Here is a 19961-nt window from a genome sequence, read left to right as displayed (position 1 = left end):
GCAAAATGCATGGATCGATAAGCATCATACGTACCTAATTATGTCACCAAATGCAGTAAAACTGCTTGCAAGTCACATATGTAATCAGGCCGGCTTTTTAAACTACGTAACGAGCGCAAAACGCAAAACGCAAAAAAAGAGTAAAATAACAAAGTTTTCAAATACCGACTTACATATTACGCAAACGCATGAACTCAACGACAGCAGCATACATTTTAAATTATTTAGCTATTAATAAATAAAAAAAAAAAAAACGTAAACAAAGGTTTTTCTTCTTATTTTCGAGTTGTAAGGTCGGTGACGACCTGTGACTTGCATGTTTTTATTTTATTTTATAAATTACTTTAGTTTTCTTGAGAAAAACCCGGCCTTAACTATCACCTTAGCCACGAGAACGGCCCCCTTCAATTTCCAAGACGAGTTGTGCGTGGATTCGTCATTTATTTGTTGGAGTTAAGTTCTGGAAACCGCGGGAAAACTACAATCACAATACGAACCCGGGTCATTTGGAACGTGATTTTAGTTTATTGACAATAATTGCCCTACATTGCTCCGTGAAATAAGAGAAGCTCCCCTTTAAAAATCTCACTTCAACACAGCGACGGAGCAAAACATCCAAGGAAGGTTCATACAACTGAATGATGTTCTTTAAAATTAATCAGTAAAAAAAGTTTAAAAAAAAGCCTGTGTAAATTTGGCTTCCTAATTGATAAAAGGTATAAAGCTCCGTTCTACTAACGTGTTCCATGGAAGCCACCTACTAATAGGATTACAAGCTTGTTCCAAGTAGAGCAATATGTTAGCGAATTAAAAAATAAATAAAAAAAGTTAATGGAATTCGATATTACTAAAGAAACTTGACGCAGCTTCAGGAATTTTGTCGAAGATCTCGCGCGTGGTTAGTTATCGATAAATTTTGACGCTACGCTACGAGATAGTCTGAGCACTTTAGAAAATATTAATTACTCTCTATATTTGGATTTAAGAATACTTAAAAACAGTTAAAAATACTAAAACAATTTTTTGAGTTCCACATTTTTGTTATAAAATTATTATTTTCCGAACTGAACTAAGTGGTATCACAAAGTTGTTAAAAACAAAACTATAATATCAGATAAAAAAAAGTGTATCTTCTAAATTAATTACGATATTCATTTGGTTTTACAGTTTGTTTTTAGAGTAACACACACCTCTGGCAACTCCTGGCGATATTCTGTGAGCGAACAGTTATTATAAAACATGATACAGCATTAGGGAAGAAAAACCAAACTTGAGACAATAAAAACACAAATGTTGGCAAAAATTTAAAATATACTAAAAAATCCAAATTTTGTGAAAATAAAGTTTTGAATGCAAAATAAGGCTAACCGTAATAAAAAATTCCGGTAAATATTAAGTCTGTAACAAATTTGTATGATATCAAAACAAATTTTCGATTCAGCTACCATATAAATATGAAGGTTGTCACAGCACAGAATAAAAAAACGAAATTAAAAAAAATCAACATCGCAGTTGGTATTTTGAATTTAATTTATTTGAGTTCTAATTATGGAACTTTTAAAGTACATATCGTTAAAAACTTTCGAAATACAGCCAGTATGGTTGAATGGTTGAAATGCGCTCGCATAAAATATTGAGTTAAATTACACGATGTTGAATTTATTTGTAACGGTGAAAGGATACAAATGGGTTTCGGGCTAGATTCTCAGATTTTATATATATATATTTTCCCCCCTTTCTCATAAAGTAATTGGCTTTCTTTATTAAAGTTAATGATACAATCTTTCCCGCTCTTAATCTCTGGTACTGATGGCTTTTTTTCCTTCTCTTCTTAATGCCCTTGGCTAAGTTTGTGCGTTAGTGAAGTCTGGCGACAGTATCCCCACTCCCCGCTTTTTGAAGATACTGTCACCGCAGTCGGGCAAAACCTCGTCCTTGTTCTACACCTCGCAGAGATTTTTAATTACATCGCGTGTAACGTACTTCTCAGTGGAAAGAAAGCCTAATGAGTAGAGACCGGAAAAATTCGCGGTATGCTGAAATGCAAATAATTGTACCTTTATGCAACTTCTGATATTGGTTCACTGTTGACCTGGAGGACTGCGGGCCAACTATAGGCCCTCAGTCGAAGCAGTATCGAATCACGAGTCTCCCAATTGAGACGCCTCACAAGTCGGCACAGCCAATTAACAGTTGACGTTTGCCCGGGTGTGCACAGGATCGTGGAGTCTATCCTGGAGGTCAGTGAATACGCGAAATTTTCCAGTCCCTACTAATGAGGTATATTTTTACTACGTGCACCCCCACAGACCTCTGCTCTCTTGTTGAAATGAAGCACGTGAAAAATTAATATTTGAGGATTTAATAAACATAGATAAACTAGATCTTGGTAAATTTTGCCATGAAATATAACCCTCCCCCTAATTATGACGTAAGTTGCTCAATCTATTAAACTTCGTGTCGTTAAAAAAATTGACAGCTTAGAAAATGTAACAATTTTCGACGGATGTAAGTTAGTTTTAACGTTGCTGACACGTGAAATATATAGCGAAGTTTAGAAATATCACTAAACAACCTAATGTGTGTAATATAGGAGAAAAAAATTTGGATCAAAGGAATTGTTCAGAAATTATTTTCCTGTGTTTGGGAGTAGTGAAATGTGGCACCAGCCAACGAAAATATGAGATTCATTTGAATTTTACATGCACCTGAAAATAAGACGAAATTTGCGGGAAATGAATTGTGAAACACTGGATACGAAGTGCCATGAGATTTTATGACATCAACAAAGCGCTTGTACGTTCGTCACGACGCAAGTTTTTGACAGTTATACTAGGATATAAACCATCCAGTGTTGGGTTCAAGCATTTTACACTGCGCTTATAAATAAATTCTTAAGTCGAGGACGAAAACAATTGAAGGAAGAAATGACGGAAGAAGTATTAATGTAGGTCGATTGCATATTTACGTTTACACGCATATATTTATGATGGATTCACGTTTTATAAACACCAAATAATGTGTTACAAATTAATAATTTTATCTGTCCTTGAAAAAAAATTCTAAAAACTCAATGTAAAATAATTACTTAAGTTTATGCTATGGATTAAACAGTATTGCGTTTTCATCAGCTATTTATTAAATATTTTGCGTGTATCTTGTGCGTGGAATACGGATCGCATTTTAAGGGAACTAAAATGAAGACTTGTGATGAGATAGCAAGTGGTTATCGAGAAAATAAAACATTTTATCCGGAGATATGCAGGTGGGTCAATGATTAGTGACTATTGGTGTACGTTTATTGCAGTAAAGTGAGTTTGACGAATAGGATATAAAAGTAGGAATAGTTAGTTAATGTTGAAATTAAAACTTTATGAGTATGATTCGAATATAGTCGGCCATTGTATTTGTAGAATTATAATGATTTGTTTCACTATTAGTAACGTAACTACAATTGAGGTCACTGTTTCAATTTTAGATTGCGAAGTGTTATATTTTGTATATTAAGGATTTTTAAAGGGATATTAGGTACCACTTAATTAATATTGCACATTTACATGGGAATTCCTGCCAATTTGTAAGTATTACAAATGTGACAATACACATGAATATTTTAAAATATGAATTCAAATTAATTATTGAAGTCCATTCACAGTAACATTAAAAAAAATTAAGAAAAAATAATATTTGAGCAACAAATACAAAAACAACTTTTTTTATTTAGAACACTGAATACGATAGATCAAAACAACATGCATAACATTTGTTACAGTCGTAAACTGATATAAAAAAATATTCATGCGGTTACACTCACACGCACACTCACTCACTCACACACACACACACACACACAAAATACAAATCCACGAAGCAAGGAAATTTTGGAGAGCAAGACAAAAAGTTTTAGAAATTTTGCGGAATTTACTCTAAACCTGAAAGCTCGTTTAAGTAATGTTTTATACCGGATGGATGTAAATTATTGTTACTATAAGGAGTGGAGTTAAAATACTTACAGATAGGATGTAAAAGTCCACTCTACTCTAATTTAAACACACACTAAATAACATGCAACAACCACATTATTTAAGGTTCAATCAGAAACAAAAAAAAATGTTATGAATAATATGCCAGTGAGGAAAATAAACGCAAGTAAATATAATTTTTAGAAGAATAAAGAATACATTGGAAATATTTCTACAACCAAGATTATATTTTTAGGAACCTCATCACTAATACACGAGCCAACTGCGAAGTTAGTAAACAATACAAAATACTCAACCAAGCTAGGAGAACTGGTTTAAAAAAACATGAAAATACAGCACATGGATGAGCACAAACAAGAAGGAGAGCCGAAAGAACAGAGTTAGTAATAAATGTGGAGAGGTGTTAGTACGCACCGTATATACAGACCTCTCTCACCTCATGGATATCGATGCCGTGGTTGAGCGACCACATGGTCTGGAAGTAGTCCTGCATGCGCTGCTTCATCTCCTTGGGGATCTGGTGCAGGGTGAGGAAGTCCTTGAGGTCCCGCCACTTGGTCTGGTACAAGGACCGGCGCGAGTACATCCTCTGGATGATGGCTGTCACGTTGCCGAACACTACCGCGTGCATCAGCGCTGCGACAAACACACCACGTAGTGCAGTCCAGCACAAACTGCTTCACCTCAATGGGACCCTAGTAAATCACTAGAAAGTCCTTCAGATGCTGCCACTCGGCCAAGTTCAGGTACGAGTGATAGTTGAATGATGGGAGTAACATTTTCTGACACCATAACGTGCATCAGCGCTGCGACAAACACGCCGCGGAGTGTAGTCCAGCACAAACTGCTTCACCTCAATAGGACCATAGTAAATCACTAGAAAGTCCTTCAGGTGCTGCCACTTGGCCAAGTTCAGGTACGAGTGATAGTTGAATGATGGGAGTAACATTTTCTGACACCATAACGTGCATCAGCGCTGCGACAAACACGCCGCGGAGTGTAGTCCAGCACAAACTGCTTCACCTCAATAGGACCATAGTAAATCACTAGAAAGTCCTTCAGATGCTGCCACTTGGCCAAGTTCATGTACGAGTGATAGTTGAATGATGGGAGTAACATTTTCTGACACCATAACGTTCATCAGAGCTGCGACAAACACGCCGCGGAGTGTAGTCCAGCACAAACTGCTTCACCTCAATAGGACCATAGTAAATCACTAGAAAGTCCTTCAGGTGCTGCCACTTGGCCAAGTTCAGGTACGAGTGATAGTTGAATGATGGGAGTAACATTTTCTGACTCCATAACGTGCATCAGCGCTGCGACAAACACGCCGCGGAGTGTAGTCCAGCACAAACTGCTTCACCTCAATAGGACCCTAGTATATTACTAGAAAGTCCTTCAGGTGCTGCCACTCGGCCAAGTTCAGTGACGAGTGCTAGTTGAATGATGAGTCAACTTGTCTAACACCATCACGTGCATCAGCACTGCGAAAAAAAAAACACTTCTTGGAGTGGAGTCCAGCACAAAATGCTTCATCTCGATGAAACCCTCGTAGATGTAGAAGCCATCAACTAGTTTACCCCTAATATTCTCTTTTGATATAGCGCTCTTAGGCCTAAGGCCCTCCCGCCACATGGATTAATGGGCGAGGGAAACAGCTATGCTGTTTCATTTCGGTTAATACATTGCGCTAGCCCGTTAGTTGGCTCAGGCTTAAAGCCCCTCATATGAGCACTAGCTGGCACTCATCTCAAACTGTAACATTTCCATGGGACTCCTGTCACCCAGAGAACCCTTGATCCTCTGGGAGCCTAAATAAACCCTCTTATCTCTCCAGGATAGTAACGCATGTGTCGCCTCTCACTGCAACCGTCCATCAATGTGATGGAGATATCTATTGGGCTTGCTAAAAGCATATGAGCCCACCAATGCCATAAAGAGTCAAACACCAGTATTATTCTGGACTACTAAGGAAATCTCACTAAAAACCTCTCACCTAATGTTCTTTAGTTGCCCCATGGCCAAGTTCATGAGTGAGTGCTGGTACATTATCCGGGTGATGGCATTCCTTTATATTACAGATCACCATTAAGTGCATCACGGTTGGAAGTAATTATACACCTGTTGCATCTAGCCGGAAGTATGGCATAGCACTAGAAATTAATTCCGATCCTGCCACCTTATCAGTTACAAACACCAACAAGAGCACCCACAACCTCTTTAGGAAGGCCATCACGATTTTGATAACCAGAATGTTCCTCAAAGCTGTGACAGCAAGGAATACTGAAAGTATTCCTGCACACATTCCTTCATCTACTTGAAGAAATTTTCCTTCAGATATTATAATTGGGCTGGGTATAACAAACTGGCACGAGTACGTTTTTATGATGTGCGTCCATTTTCGAAAAAGAAAATAAAATCTTCATGGACTTGGGCTACTACAATTAAGGTCAAAGAAATTCATTTTACATGCATTGCTTTATGTACTGGTGAATAATAGCCAGTCTCAGAAAGTGTCTGTGGGTCTGACATGTGGTATTGAACAAAGATCAGCACGCGTGAAGATTTTAAATGATAGCGACAACTTTTTGACTCAATTCATGCTTGGAGGCTTCATAAATGTTACAGAAAAGCTTTCAGTCTATTTAAAATTCTTAAAATCTACATTATCAAATATGTTTTATACATTTTGGAAATATTTTCGTGGGAGCAATTGTTATGCACTCCAAATTACAAAATATGACAATTACAAGGGTTTAACAATATTTCGTACTAAGTCAAACAGTTACTTATCTAATCATTGAAAAGATCTATGCTACTAGTATTTCGAATGATGAACTAATTCTTTTACTTAGTAATGATATCACATAAAGCCAAACACCTTGCTTATGTTCAAGGTTCTCCACCGAACAGTGTTGCCTTTAAACACAAATTAAATTAATTCTGATAGAGATGTAACGCACACAGAACAATTTATGGTCATAAACTGCACAAAATAACGAGGAAATTATATAAAATCTCATTCGAAATAACCTTTTTGTAAAAGCAGAACGTTGAACGATTATTAAACACCAATGACACCACAGGGGATGCAATTTGTAGCAGGCATTATACATTATTTGATATCAGGGAAATTTCTGCTTATATTTTTTTAATACATAAGCGTTATGTTTTGTTTGCAACTTTTGCTGTCTGATATGTGGCTACACTGTAATTGTTTTGTGAATGGAAAACAAACATTAATGAAAAATTACAGAAATTTGCAAAACTGTAAATTTTCTTGAAAACAACTGTATCACTACAAAATTGTGTTAGCAATAATATTGGGTTCGTAATCTTACCCGAGCATTTACGCCTTGTGTTGTTCCAGTACACCCCAATACCTAAAGTTATTTGTGAGCCATTCCCTGAATATATTTAGGTAATAGGTACCTACTGCGTATATTAATGAGCATAATGAAACAAAATGAAGTACAGTTTTTGAATATGAGATTATATTTTACATCGTTTAAAAAAATAATGACGTAATGAAACATCAATTAAAATATAAATTTTTGCGCCAATTTTCGTAAGAAATGTTTAATATTATCTAAAAAAAAAAAAAAAATCATATATGCAAAAATAACCGCAGCCATGTGCGGTACAAAATTATATTTATTTCTTGTAGTATTATAAACTATTTATTGGCAACCGGCTTCCAAAATAATATTTTTTAAAAGTAAAAAATCTTTTTTCTGTGCATTTATTGCTCTTATTGAAACTGCCTCGTCCATATCAGCCACTGCGCTCGTCTGTCCTGCACTAAATTCCTTCCAAGGGAACAACAGTTGCTGCCTATGCATGTTAACATTTGGCATCAGCTGATACTGGCACGTTCTCCGTGTGTTATTTTTTTTTAACTTTTTCTTTGCTGTCCATTCTTAAGGTTTCGTTAATGGCAACCACTGTAAACTAAAAATGGTGCACGGTAAAATTAAATTAATTTAAATTTCACTAAAATATGATCTACGGTCAAAGAAGCGAAATCTACAAATTAAAGGACGAATAAAAAAATGTGTCCTGAAAACTACTAAAAAAGAGATGGTGTTTTTTTTTCGTTCGAGATGAATCACGTTCTCCGTGTGTTTTTTAAAATTTTTTTCTTTGCTGTCCATTAACAAGGTTTCATCAATGGCAACCAATGTAAACTAGAAATGGCACACGGTAAAATTAAATTAATTTAAATGCCACTAAAATATGATCTACGATCAAAAAAGCGAAATCAACACATTAAACGACAAATAAAAAAAATGTGACCTGAAAACTACTAAAAACGAGATGGTGTTTTTTTTTTTTCGTTCGAGATGAATCACGTTCTCCGTGTGTTTTTTTTTTAAATTTTTTCTTTGCTGTCCATTATCAAGGTTTCATAAATGGTAACCACTGTAAACTAGAAATGGCGCACGATAAAATTAAATTAATTTAAATGCCACTGTAATATGATCTACGATTAAAGAAGGGAAATCTACACATTAAAGGACAAATAAAAAAATGTGGCCTGAAAACTACGTTCGAGATGAATCACGTTCTCCGTGTGTTTTTTTTAAATTTTTTCTTTGCTGTCCATTATCAAGGTTTCATCAATGGTAACCACTGTAAACTAGTAATGGCGCACGGTAAAATTAAATTAATTTAAATGCCACTAAAATATGATCTACGATCAAAGAAGCGAAATCTACACATTAAAGGACAAAAAGAAAATGTGGCCTGAAAAATACTAAAAACGAGATGGTATTTTTTTTTTCGTTCGAGATGAATCATGTTCTCCGTGTGTGTTTTTTTTTAAATTTTTTCTTTGCTGTCCATTATCAAGGTTTCGTCAATGGCAACCAATGTAAACTAGAAATGGCGCACGATAAAATAAAATTAATTTAAATGCCACTGTAATATGATCTACGATCAAAGAAGCGAAATCTATACATTAGACAAAAATAAAACACGTGGCCTGAAAACTACTAAAAAAGAGATGGTTTTTTTTCCCGTTCGAGATGAATCACGTTCTCCATGTGTTTTTTTTAAAATATTTTCTTTGCTGTCCATTATCAAGGTTTCAACAATGGTAACCACTGTAAACTAGAAATGGCGTACGGTAAAAATAAATTAATTTAAATTCCACTAAAATATGATCTACGATTAAAGAAGCGAAATCTTCATGTTAAAATTTAAAAATAAATATGTGGCCTGAAACTTGAGGCCGGGCCCCATCAGAGTCCCAACTCCCACTGCAAGCATCAACTCTTTATTTATTCTTCTTCTTGCTAAATCCGGAGTTGGTAACAATGAATTCGATTTTGTGTAGGAATGAAGTCTCCACTTTGTCTATGATTTTTGTTTGAAAGTGCACTGTCTTTTGCCGCACACAGCCGTAGCATATCTATGAGTCGTGACGTCCCAAGATGTCAGTTTATTCCTACACGTCAACATGAAAGGTAAGCTTCTTCATGTCCTTAAATGTTTGTGTGCATAGGCGTGCCCAGACATTTCCATTAGGGGGGGCCCTGCTAAATTTTTAAATCAGAAGCTGAATTTAGAATGAATACATTCACTCATTGCCGTGTTTACATTTTTGTGCAGTATCAACGAGATATGTTTACTAGTTAATATTTATATCCGTATGATTTTAAAATTCTTGAAAATATGTTTTTCTTTTCATAGACAATGTTTAAAGGGTACTTACACATTTTTCCCCCTCGAATTTTCCAATAGCTTGGTCCAGATCTACCTTGAAATTAACTTCTTTTTAGTGAATGCAAACACAGCAATTCAGACAACAGAACTTTAACAAACCTCTTAAAAAAATTTTTTGCTTGGCCGTTTTAAGGGACCTCGTGTTTTAAATAAACTAAGGCGGCTGTATTTCCAGAACGATAAAATGTTTAAAAATATTGTTAATTAGCACGCTGCAACACTGAAAAACAGTTGAGTGTCACAGTGCCAGGAATATACGAAATTTAATGAACGCATTAGAGAAAATGCCTATCTGAGTGATTACATTAGGGGGGGCCATGGCCCACCTGGCCCCCCCTGTAGGCACGCCTATGTTTGTGTGTGTAGGATCGTAAATTAACGTCTCGCGACCACACACAGTCGCAAACTACTGAAACCGAGATGGTGTTAACCGGCCGGTCGGAGACGAAGACAAAGGTGGAGAGGAGGGGCGCGTACATACCTCCGATGAGCATGGTGCAGATGCTGAATATCTTCTCGGAGCTGGTGTTGGCCGACACGTTCCCGAAGCCCACGCTCGTGAGGCTGGAGCAGGTGAAGTAGAGCGCCGTGACGTACGACTCTGCGTGGCTCACGTTCTCCACCGGCACCTTCAGGCGGTCCGCCATCGTGTGAATCCAGCCTGTTTGTTGGCCGCGAGGAAGGAAAAAAAAAAAAAGAAAGTTTAACGGAAATCACACCACGTTTATTTTGCATCCTGGAAAACTGAAATCTATACTAATGATAACAAGGGCGTCACCGGGGGGGAGGAGGGGGGGCTAGGAGGGGCAGTTGCCCCCCCCTAGAGATTAAAAAAATGTAACCAAATGAAAAAAATATATATACTTTTCCTACAACTTGCCCCCCCCCCCAGGCCATCAACTGGCCATCAGCTGGCGACGCCCTTGAATGATAAAACTGTTCTAGGTAAAAAAAAAAAAAAAAATGTGCATTGTACGAATGGATGGAAATAAAAATATTATTGTAAATTGGCATTTAAATTTTATTTAGAACTCAAAAAAAAAATATTTCGAAGTGAAACTTATTTGGGCGCGACGAGAGAAAAATTTCAAGGCAGAATTTTTAATACAACGTTATCCGCGAAACATTTTTGTGAAACGTTTTTGACGCGAAAAGGACAGAGAATATATATAGAGAGATATAAAGAGAGCACTATGCTATATACGTTGATGGGCTTGTTTTTTTGTTTTCCTTTATGTGCGATGATTCGTCCCAGGCCAAAAAAAAAAAAAATAGGTACCGAGAGAGATAGGTGAACGAAATAATAAGACAGAGTGTGTGGACATTCAATTGTTTCAGAAAATAGATATAGGTATCCTAAACAGTCAGCTGTGAGTGCCTTGAATTTTTCATATTTGCTACCAGCGCGCTCGCGTTCCTCCTTGTCCGACCAGCAGCGTAGAGAGCGCTGTTGAGACAGTCCCTGCATTCCCCGCAAAGATAGCGCCAAATGCTGAATCAGCTGAAAATGCTCCAACAGCGCCAAAGGTCCAACAGCTCCAAAGCTCCAAATAAAGGTTTTCAAGATGGCGGCCGTAACGGAAATTACAACGGTGACGTCATATTCTATGACATAATCCATGATGACGTCAGAGGCTTGTCGGAGGCTGTAGACATGGATGCTTAAGCCTCTATATGTACTTTGTGTTCTTTCTAAGGCAAAATGACTATTGGGGTTTTTAGAAATTATAATTTTTGAATTTTGTTTTTTTTTAGGATTTTTTGACGGAAATGTTTTCCAAAAAAAAAAAATGGAAATTTTGGGCAAATTATGACAAATTTTTAAGGTCGAAGGTCAAAGTTCAAGGTCATCCAATATGGCCGCCGTGACGTCAGAGCAATAGGTCATTGACCCGGCTCATCGGCTCCACAGCCTGAAGCCTGGCGTCACGAAGCCCCATTCACATACTACTTTTATAATTTCGCTCAACCAATCGAATGATTCGATAGTCGACGTAGCTGCTCCGGCAGCGAATTCTAACGGCGGGTGCGGAAACTACGTGTGATTCGCGTCCAGAAATGTAGTTGAAAACACAATTTGTTTATGTTCACCACGCTCGGCATTATTTTAAAGAATTATACGTTAAATTTCTTGTCTGAGTCGTGCTATAAGTGTATTTGCAAAATGAGAACACACGAATTTGCTAGTTATCGAGGTTAGATGCACATAACTTGCGAGTACTAAAAGACTCGCTCTCATTTTTATTTGTATAGCTGTTCAAATTGCTTTGTTATGATACCAAACAAAAGTTTTGGGTAGTATGTATACAAATAGGAGCTACGAATTTTAATCGTGTCTTTACCGAGTAACAATTCGATTCATATCAAAAGGCCTAATCTACAAATAGATAGGCCCCTATGCTATGGAGTTCTAAAATTTGTTTTATGTTCCCAGCAATACTTTGATTAGCGAAAACAAAATTTGTACCATCAGTTTAATTTTGGTGGGTTGTTTATACATACAATTTCGGCTGCACGGATTTCGTAAATACTACCCTTTGTTAGTCTTGATCACACATTATCTCCATGCAAATTTTAATTGAAATCAATTACTTTTTTTCATAGCAGGGTTGAGAAGTAACCAAATAGAATTTCCCACTCACAAAATAATTTGAATGATAATTATGTGGAACCACCGATAAAATTCTCAAATCATAGAACGTTTTGGGTAATACAAAAAGGACAGAAAAACAAAAATAAAAATACTACCCGTATGATTGGGCGAGAGTAATAGTTTATTTCAAAAAGAAGAGGTGGACTATTTGGACATTTGTAACTACTTTTGAAAGGGTCGTATTCTTAATTATTTTGCACCTATAAATTCATATTTTTGTTGGTTATTTAAATTGAATCAATAGTACAACATAAATGATATTTTATAAATGGTTTTATATCCTCAATAAGTGTTTATGATGGTTTTGGAAACCTTAAAGGCAAATTTGGATTTAAGTTATTCAATAGTAGCAGGAATTAAGAGCATTAAATAGTGTGCTATACAACTTTATATTCAACTTGTATGCGGTTTTTGCAGTAAAATTTTTATATTTTCACTCATAAACAAATAATAGTTCGGTTTTCACAATGCCCTTAAAGTTTCAGATATAGGTTTGTTTGGAAAACAAAAATTTTAATTGATATACGATTAATTTTATATAAAAACAAATAATTTTTACGACAAAGGCGCACTATACAAAAAATGTTTTATTAAAAATTGTATACTACACTACTACATGTTTTCAGTCCATGCTAGAAATGAAATATTAATTGACCTTTAATTTTCTTCAACCCATTAAAACATACATATGAATTAAATACTACTGATTAAAAAAATACCCATGGTTAAATTATTAAAAAAACAAAAAAAAAAAACACGAAATTAAAGAAACATCATTTAGGATACTCCACCTAAATTTCCGGTTTTACACTCCAGTTTTTTTTCTCGCGTGGTTATTATTATTTAAGGAATATTTTAGTAAATCAATTCGACAGCCTCTTGCTAACAAAAATATTTTCATTACAGAAGGCTTGGTTATTAAGCGTTATGTAATCGGTGGGAAAAGTCTTGCAAGTGTTAATATTAACACTTACACCCAGTAAGGCTGCTAGAGACGAGACCAGCGAGCGGGCGCAACACAGGTAGCGCCCGTTCATTCCCCCTACTGCTACCGCTACACGGACCCCCCATTAGCGGGCCTCCTTCTGTCCCGCCTCGCCGTGTTGAAAATATTTACGACATAAAAAAAAAGGCTTTAGACCTATCGTGTTAAAAAAAAAATACAGAAATGGTCCTTGGAGCGAAGTAATGCAATGGAAACGTCCAGAACGAAGCGGAAAGTTGCAATCCCAGCAGCAAAGGAGCACGACAATCGGTTATACGATCCTGACAGTTCACTCCGTCGGACGGAATGAAAACGGGCGCAAGCGGAATAAAGCAAGCACGAGCATTCGCTCGCCGGGGGTGCATCTGCAATGCAAAAGTGTGCTTTCAGAAGGAAACACTCGTGTCAGAGAACACAACCCCCTGGTTCCGCAGGGGGGGGGGGGGGGGGCAGTGGCTAATGAATTACTCCCTCCATCTCGGGTCGTGGTTATTCCACGGGCTACGAAGACAGTACGCGACGAGAAAGGGAACTGGGGAGGAGAGGATATGATATATATTTATTTCCTCCTCGTCCTCCTCATCATCATCTTCCTCCCTCACATTGCGGACATGGAGTGCTCAATCCCACTTTCTCTGTCTCTCTCTCTCTCTTCTTCATTCCCTTCGCCAGGGGCAGCTTTCGCTGCACGGGGGTCTTACGACTGTCCCCGGGGAATGTTTAATATCCAGGGATATGAGTGCACCTACGTGTGTTTCCCCCCCTTTCTCCATCTCTCCTCTATCTCTCCCTCCCCCACACGTCACTCGCCCGCGCCTTTTTGTCTTCTCATCTCTGGTGGACGCCCATTCAGCACGGAAGCTCGAGTGCAGGAGTTAAACAGCGGACGCGGAGCGAGAAAGGGACACTGCGTCACTTCAACCTATTTTCGTCTCGGGTGATTTTTTTTTGCAGCAGCAGCACTTTCAGCGTTGTCAAGGAACAAAAAAAAAAGCGAATTGATCCGGGGACCATAATTCGAATTTTTTTTTCTCCCTTCGTCATCGTTGTTAGTCTTGCTGGTCAACGGCCGTGACTCGTGCAAAATTCGCGGATTCATTCGGTGATAGGCTAGAATTCAAACACATATACCTCTTAGATAATTTTGCTATTGGCTTACTGTTCATCTGGACGAATCTCAACCAGTTATAAAACCCTCAACCAAAGAAGGATCGAATCACAAGCAAACCAGCTGATACGACTTACAAGTCGGGCAGCCAATGAACTGGCGTTATTTGCCCGAGTGTACAAGGGGTATGTGCAGTCTATCCTGAAGGCCATCGAAACCGTGAGTTTTGCAGGTCTCTACTCATGACGGACACCGCGGAGAGACGGAGAAATATCTCGTTAAGGGGGTGCTTTCCATTTCAGGTCATGATTTCATATTTATATTAATCACTGATAAACTTTTAGACTTTTTCCATTGTTTAACTTTCACGAAATGAAAAAAATATATACAGCGCATACTTTTTTGCATGATTAGCTGACAAAGTTACATTTTAAACGTTTTTTGGGTTGTACAAATAAGGAGAATTTAATTTATTGAAAAACTGAATCTTTTTAGGTTTAGCTGCAATGCCACTGGTTTGCTTTTCTATCACAAAAACTCATTTCATGTTTCTTCGCAGTCAAAATCGGAACAAATTTGAGAATTTTGAAATGCCAGGTGAAATTAATAAATATATTTTTTGAAAGAAATTCAAACCATTTCCTGAAGTAGCCAGTGGCATTGCATTTAAACCTAAAAAGTTTCAGTTCTACAATAAATTAAATTCTCCTTATTTGTACAACCCAAAAACGTTAAAAATGTAACTTTGGCTGCTAATTATGCAAAAAGTATACGCTGTATATAATTTTTCATTTCGTGAAAGTTAAACAGTTGGAAAATTCTACAAGTTTATCTGTGATTACTGTAAATATAAAATCTTGACCTGAAATGGGAGGCACCCCCTTAAGGCCTGCATGCGATCCCATGTCACGTTACTGCGCTGTCGGAGTTCTCAGTTCGTTTAGAGATTATCGTCACCGTCGGGTTCCATCCCTATCAGAGAGTTTCCAGTTTTACAGCGTGTTTAAAGTTCACATTTAACATTTGGAACTTTCGCTGGGTTTTTTCCTTCTTTTCAGTCTGTTCTGCGGTATGCCATTCTGGCCTGGGGAATAACGAGCGAAATGTCAACTAAACCACTTATTACAATTCAATAACTAATTCTTAGAGTCATTAAAAAAATACAGTACAGATCCAAAAATAATATAAACAAAACCTCTTAAAAATAATAATTAGGAAAAAAAAACAAGGTCCAGAAACGAGAAATATTTTTTACTAAAAATTTCCGGCAGTTATGACTTAAGCCATTCAGCTGTTCACTGTCAGGTATGTTAAAATAAACTCTATGGGTAGTTATGTCAGGTCCATTTATAATGTACAACAATGACTTTAAACTCTGAATGTACCAATCAAATCCTTTAATACCAACAAATCCTCGGTATTCGAAAGAAGAAAAAAAAATTGAAGAAAAGATTATTTAGGCTTGTTTACTGTGGGTTTATGTTCACATTTTTATTTCTTAATTTGGAAATATGGATTTTTTTTCCCACGACAAACAGTGCAAAACTGCAATGAGTCCAAGAAATTGTATCAAATCAAAATTCTCCATAGCCTGAATCATTTAAAAAGAACGTACAGGGGTAGAGTTCAAAAAGAGTGGACCAACCCTCGAGCTATCGAAAAAGAGGAAGCAGGTGGGGGATTATTCTATTACCGGAAAGACCGTGGGACCGTTAATCGTCTAATTTATCCCCTGGCTGAGCATCTCTAGGGAAGGGAGTCTTCACGTCCCCCCGCTACCCCCTCTCCACAACAAGGTTCGCAAATCGACTTTACCCTTGCGACCTTTCCTCGGTGGGCAGAACTACCCCCCCCCCCCCCCAATCCTCCCCCCACAACATCTCTTTTTTCCCTCATCAGCAGAAAAAAAAAACCTTATTCTGAGCCGCGACCACTTTCGAATGTCCAGTTCGCAATTTTCGAAGGCATTACGTGCCTGGCCACCACATAAAGAGCAGCATCAACTCGTAGGAGTACTAAATGTTGTTCCGTTAACCGATATGCGCACACGAATACCTCGGACAATGGATAATGAGCCACACACTTACATAACAAATTTCCTGGATATTTAACGGGGGTGTTACGCGGTCGTACCACACGTGAAAAAAATGTCCATACAAAATACGATACTGCCCTTAAATTTAACAATTGTTTAATTAATTGTATTTTTTTTTTACAGTTAAACTTCTTTACAGACGGAAGGTACGTTGAGGCAATGACTCATCGGAGCATAGCCCAAAATGTTCAACGCTCAAGAGTGGGGAACTCGATGGCGGAGATAAGGGGTGGGATATTGAACGCCCCACTCCTTACTCCAGGTCAAGCGTTCGTGAGGCGACGCCACAGTGCTGCATTTTTCGTCACGTTGTAAAAACGACAGAAAAGTTTTCCGCTTTAAAAAAAATTAAATTAAATTTTTTGGAATTGTGAAAATTTGTGTAGACATTTGTAATAGTGCTAATGTGATGAGTATGTTACTGTGAAGTTTTGAAAAATTGTTTCCCCTCCCCCCCAGCAAATGAAAATGCACACAGTTTTAAGTGACAGCTGACTGTCGAGACAGCCTCGTCACCACACCACGCCTAGAAGACAACATGTCCGGGGAGCTACTGTGCGAGGGCAGCCTTCTTTTCACAGACGAGAGAGCCAAAACCCGAAGTTCCCCGAAGTTCATGTTTTTTTTTTCCCCCGTATCTTTAATGTAGCTATCCTAACCAGATCAACCGTCCACATTGTTTTAAAGTATTTATAATGTAGCTAACCTAACCTAATTGACCATTAGTATCCTTTTTATCAACACCGCCATATTTACTTATAATGAACAAAAAAAAAAAAAAACAACCGAAGATGCACGATCGGTAGGGACACCTGTATTTCGCGATTTCATTTCATGTCAAGGTATTTCACAAAACATTGTAGCTTTTTCTCAGAGTCATGGCAAATTGTGAGGGTGCAGCAGTACGGTGACCACATTCTCATTGGCCCCGTCAAGAGCGGGACGACACCTCTCACCGACCTCAGCCAATAACCACAGGAGAAAAGCTACAGTATTTTGTGAAATACCTTGACACGAAATGTATTCGCGAAATACAGGTGTCCCTAACGATCGGGAGTTTGGCTCTCTCGTCTGTGAAAAGAAAGCTGCCCCCCCTCTGCGACGCACTCGCCCTGCTGACCACCGCTCCTCGCTGGTAACACGGCGACATACACACTCAGGTAGTCTTCCAACTACATATTTATTAAACGTAAAGGTGTTAGTGTGATATGGCGTTCTTTCATGACAATATTTTTGGCAAATTTTGAAGGGTCAAGGTTAAAGGTAAAAAGTCCAAGTAATCCAAGATAGCCGCCATGACGTCACGATCAAAGATGGCGGACAGCGACACCATACTCCCGACTCAAGACGCGGGACACACATTTATTATATTGTTTATATAATGTTTTATCGGTCAAATGAATTACTGAAGCTTTTAGTTTAACTCATAGCGCGCGTGGCGGAAAAACAATATACAGTAGAGTCCCGCTAATCCGAACTAATTGGGACCGAACCCTGTTCGGATTAGCGAAAATTCGGTTTAGGCGGAATTTTCTTGTATAATGCAATTTATGGTCTTTATGAGGCGTGGGCTATTTAACATATGTTGTGTCAAATATTAAAGATCAGACACAAAACACACCTTTATTATTTAGCGTATTTAGCATAATATAAATACGTAAATATTTAAGTACTATGTACGTAATCATATTTTTTTTTCTTTTTAGTTGAAGGAGAAATAGATAAATCATAATTTTCTTATGTACATATTAATAAACGTATGACATTACTTGAAAAAGAACTTATTTTTCTTTGCTTTTCAAGGTTCATAATTGTTATAAAAATATTTCTTTTTTCGTCCCTGTTCGGATTAGGCGGATTTTCGGATTAGCGGGGTTCGGATTAGCGGGACTCTACTGTATATATATATATATTAATGTTTCATCACGACTTATCACACGTTCTCGCTCGGTGCAGGAAACTGTATCAAGGAGGAGGGAACGGGGGTAGAAGAGGCCCATTACCAATGTGTAGACAACTGTAAAATTCACGGATTCATTTCGCGATAGGATAGAGTCCAAATACTTAAGACATTATTTTTCTTCAGTGATTGGGCCACAGTTTATCTGAAGGAATCTGGGCCAATGAAAAATCTTTAACAGAAGAATTAGCGAATCACGATCACTCCAGTCAACAGGTGTTACGAGTCGGTAACCAATCAGCAGATGTAATTTGTACGAGTGCGTAGAGGATCATGGAGTCTATCCTTTAGGGATTTGAAATCGCGAATTTTACAGGTCTCTACCAATGTGTCGTACAAATTTAAAGCACATTTTTTTTTGGCAACTGGTTTCCAATGGAATCTTTCGTAAAAGTACAAAAATAAATTTTTTTTTTTTTTCTCTGTGTAGGAAAGGGAACAGCTCACCTCGCACGGCGCGCACCAAGCAGGAACCGGGTCACCGGCGCCTGGTCATTAAGGGCCGTATACCAAGACACAAAAATAAGGGTTTAGGTGTTGAATATGCGATACCTGTACCCTAACCATATTCCAAGTGCACGATAGGACTCGGTCAGTCCCTTATTTTTAGGGCACTGATTTTTGGTGTCCTGTCTGTTGCCTTTTCGTTGCCAAAATCACGCGCATGCGCAGAGCTCACTTTTTCGTTGATTTCTCCCAGATGGCTGAATCGCATCTGGTGCCATTAACTCATGTATAGTCATTTTAATTATAATCGGGGGATGTATAATGTGTTTTAGTGTGTCAAATAAAACTTTATAATAGCAAAACCTATTCTGGAATATATTTGAATAGTTAAATGGTCATAAAAACAAATAATCAACAACTTTAAAATTACCTGAGAAAATTAAAATTACGCCAATTAATTCGCACGATAGTGCTGCTACCTGTAGGATTTTGGCGTAGCAAATCCATCGATGGTTGCCAAACATCCGATAGAATGCATTGAAATCAGTTTCTAGCCTCGTACAGGGCACAGTTTATTAAAACAGTTGCTTTTTCGTTTCCTAACAGGAATTGGATTGGGACGCGTTCTGGAATACAGTGTGCGAGATAGGTTACAGTTGTATCCCAACAAGGTAGTGCTTATTCGCTACCTTACCTGAATGTTTTGGAATACCGCCCTAAGAGAGTGTCTGTCGGCAAACAGGCGAGAGGGAGTCAGCCAGAGGACGCAGACCCAACATGGCGTCCGCGTCGGGATCATTAGCCGCATGCAGTCGTGTGTGTGTGTGTGTGTGTGTAGGTGTGTGCTCGACCGCGGAACAAACGCTCGCGGCTTACGTCCTTCTGTGTACGCCGCCAAAACGATCTTCGGAAAATCAGCCGACGCGGAATTGCGAGAAAGCTCATTCGTAGAGACCGGAAAAATTCGCGGATTCATTCCGCGGTATGCTGAAATGCAAATAAT

General features: G+C 38.0%; 1 protein-coding gene across 1 annotated transcript in view; it reads right to left on the bottom strand.

The window, feature by feature from the left end:
• LOC134540304 (potassium voltage-gated channel subfamily H member 8) overlaps positions 1-19961 on the bottom strand; it is a 252636-nt gene that overhangs the window by 22470 nt on the left and 210205 nt on the right. Inside the window, exons 9-10 of the mRNA XM_063382963.1 lie at positions 10192-10371; positions 4420-4619 (exon numbers count right to left, since the gene is read on the bottom strand). Of these exons, the coding sequence (XP_063239033.1) occupies positions 4420-4619; positions 10192-10371 (380 nt within the window). The remainder of the gene's footprint in view (positions 1-4419; positions 4620-10191; positions 10372-19961) is intronic.

The sequence above is a fragment of the Bacillus rossius genome, chromosome 16 (assembly GCF_032445375.1).
Source record: "Bacillus rossius redtenbacheri isolate Brsri chromosome 16, Brsri_v3, whole genome shotgun sequence".
Lineage (NCBI taxonomy): Eukaryota > Metazoa > Arthropoda > Insecta > Phasmatodea > Bacillidae > Bacillus > Bacillus rossius.
The sequence above is the reverse complement of the archived record's forward strand: the minus strand, read 5'-3'. Positions and strand labels throughout refer to the sequence as shown.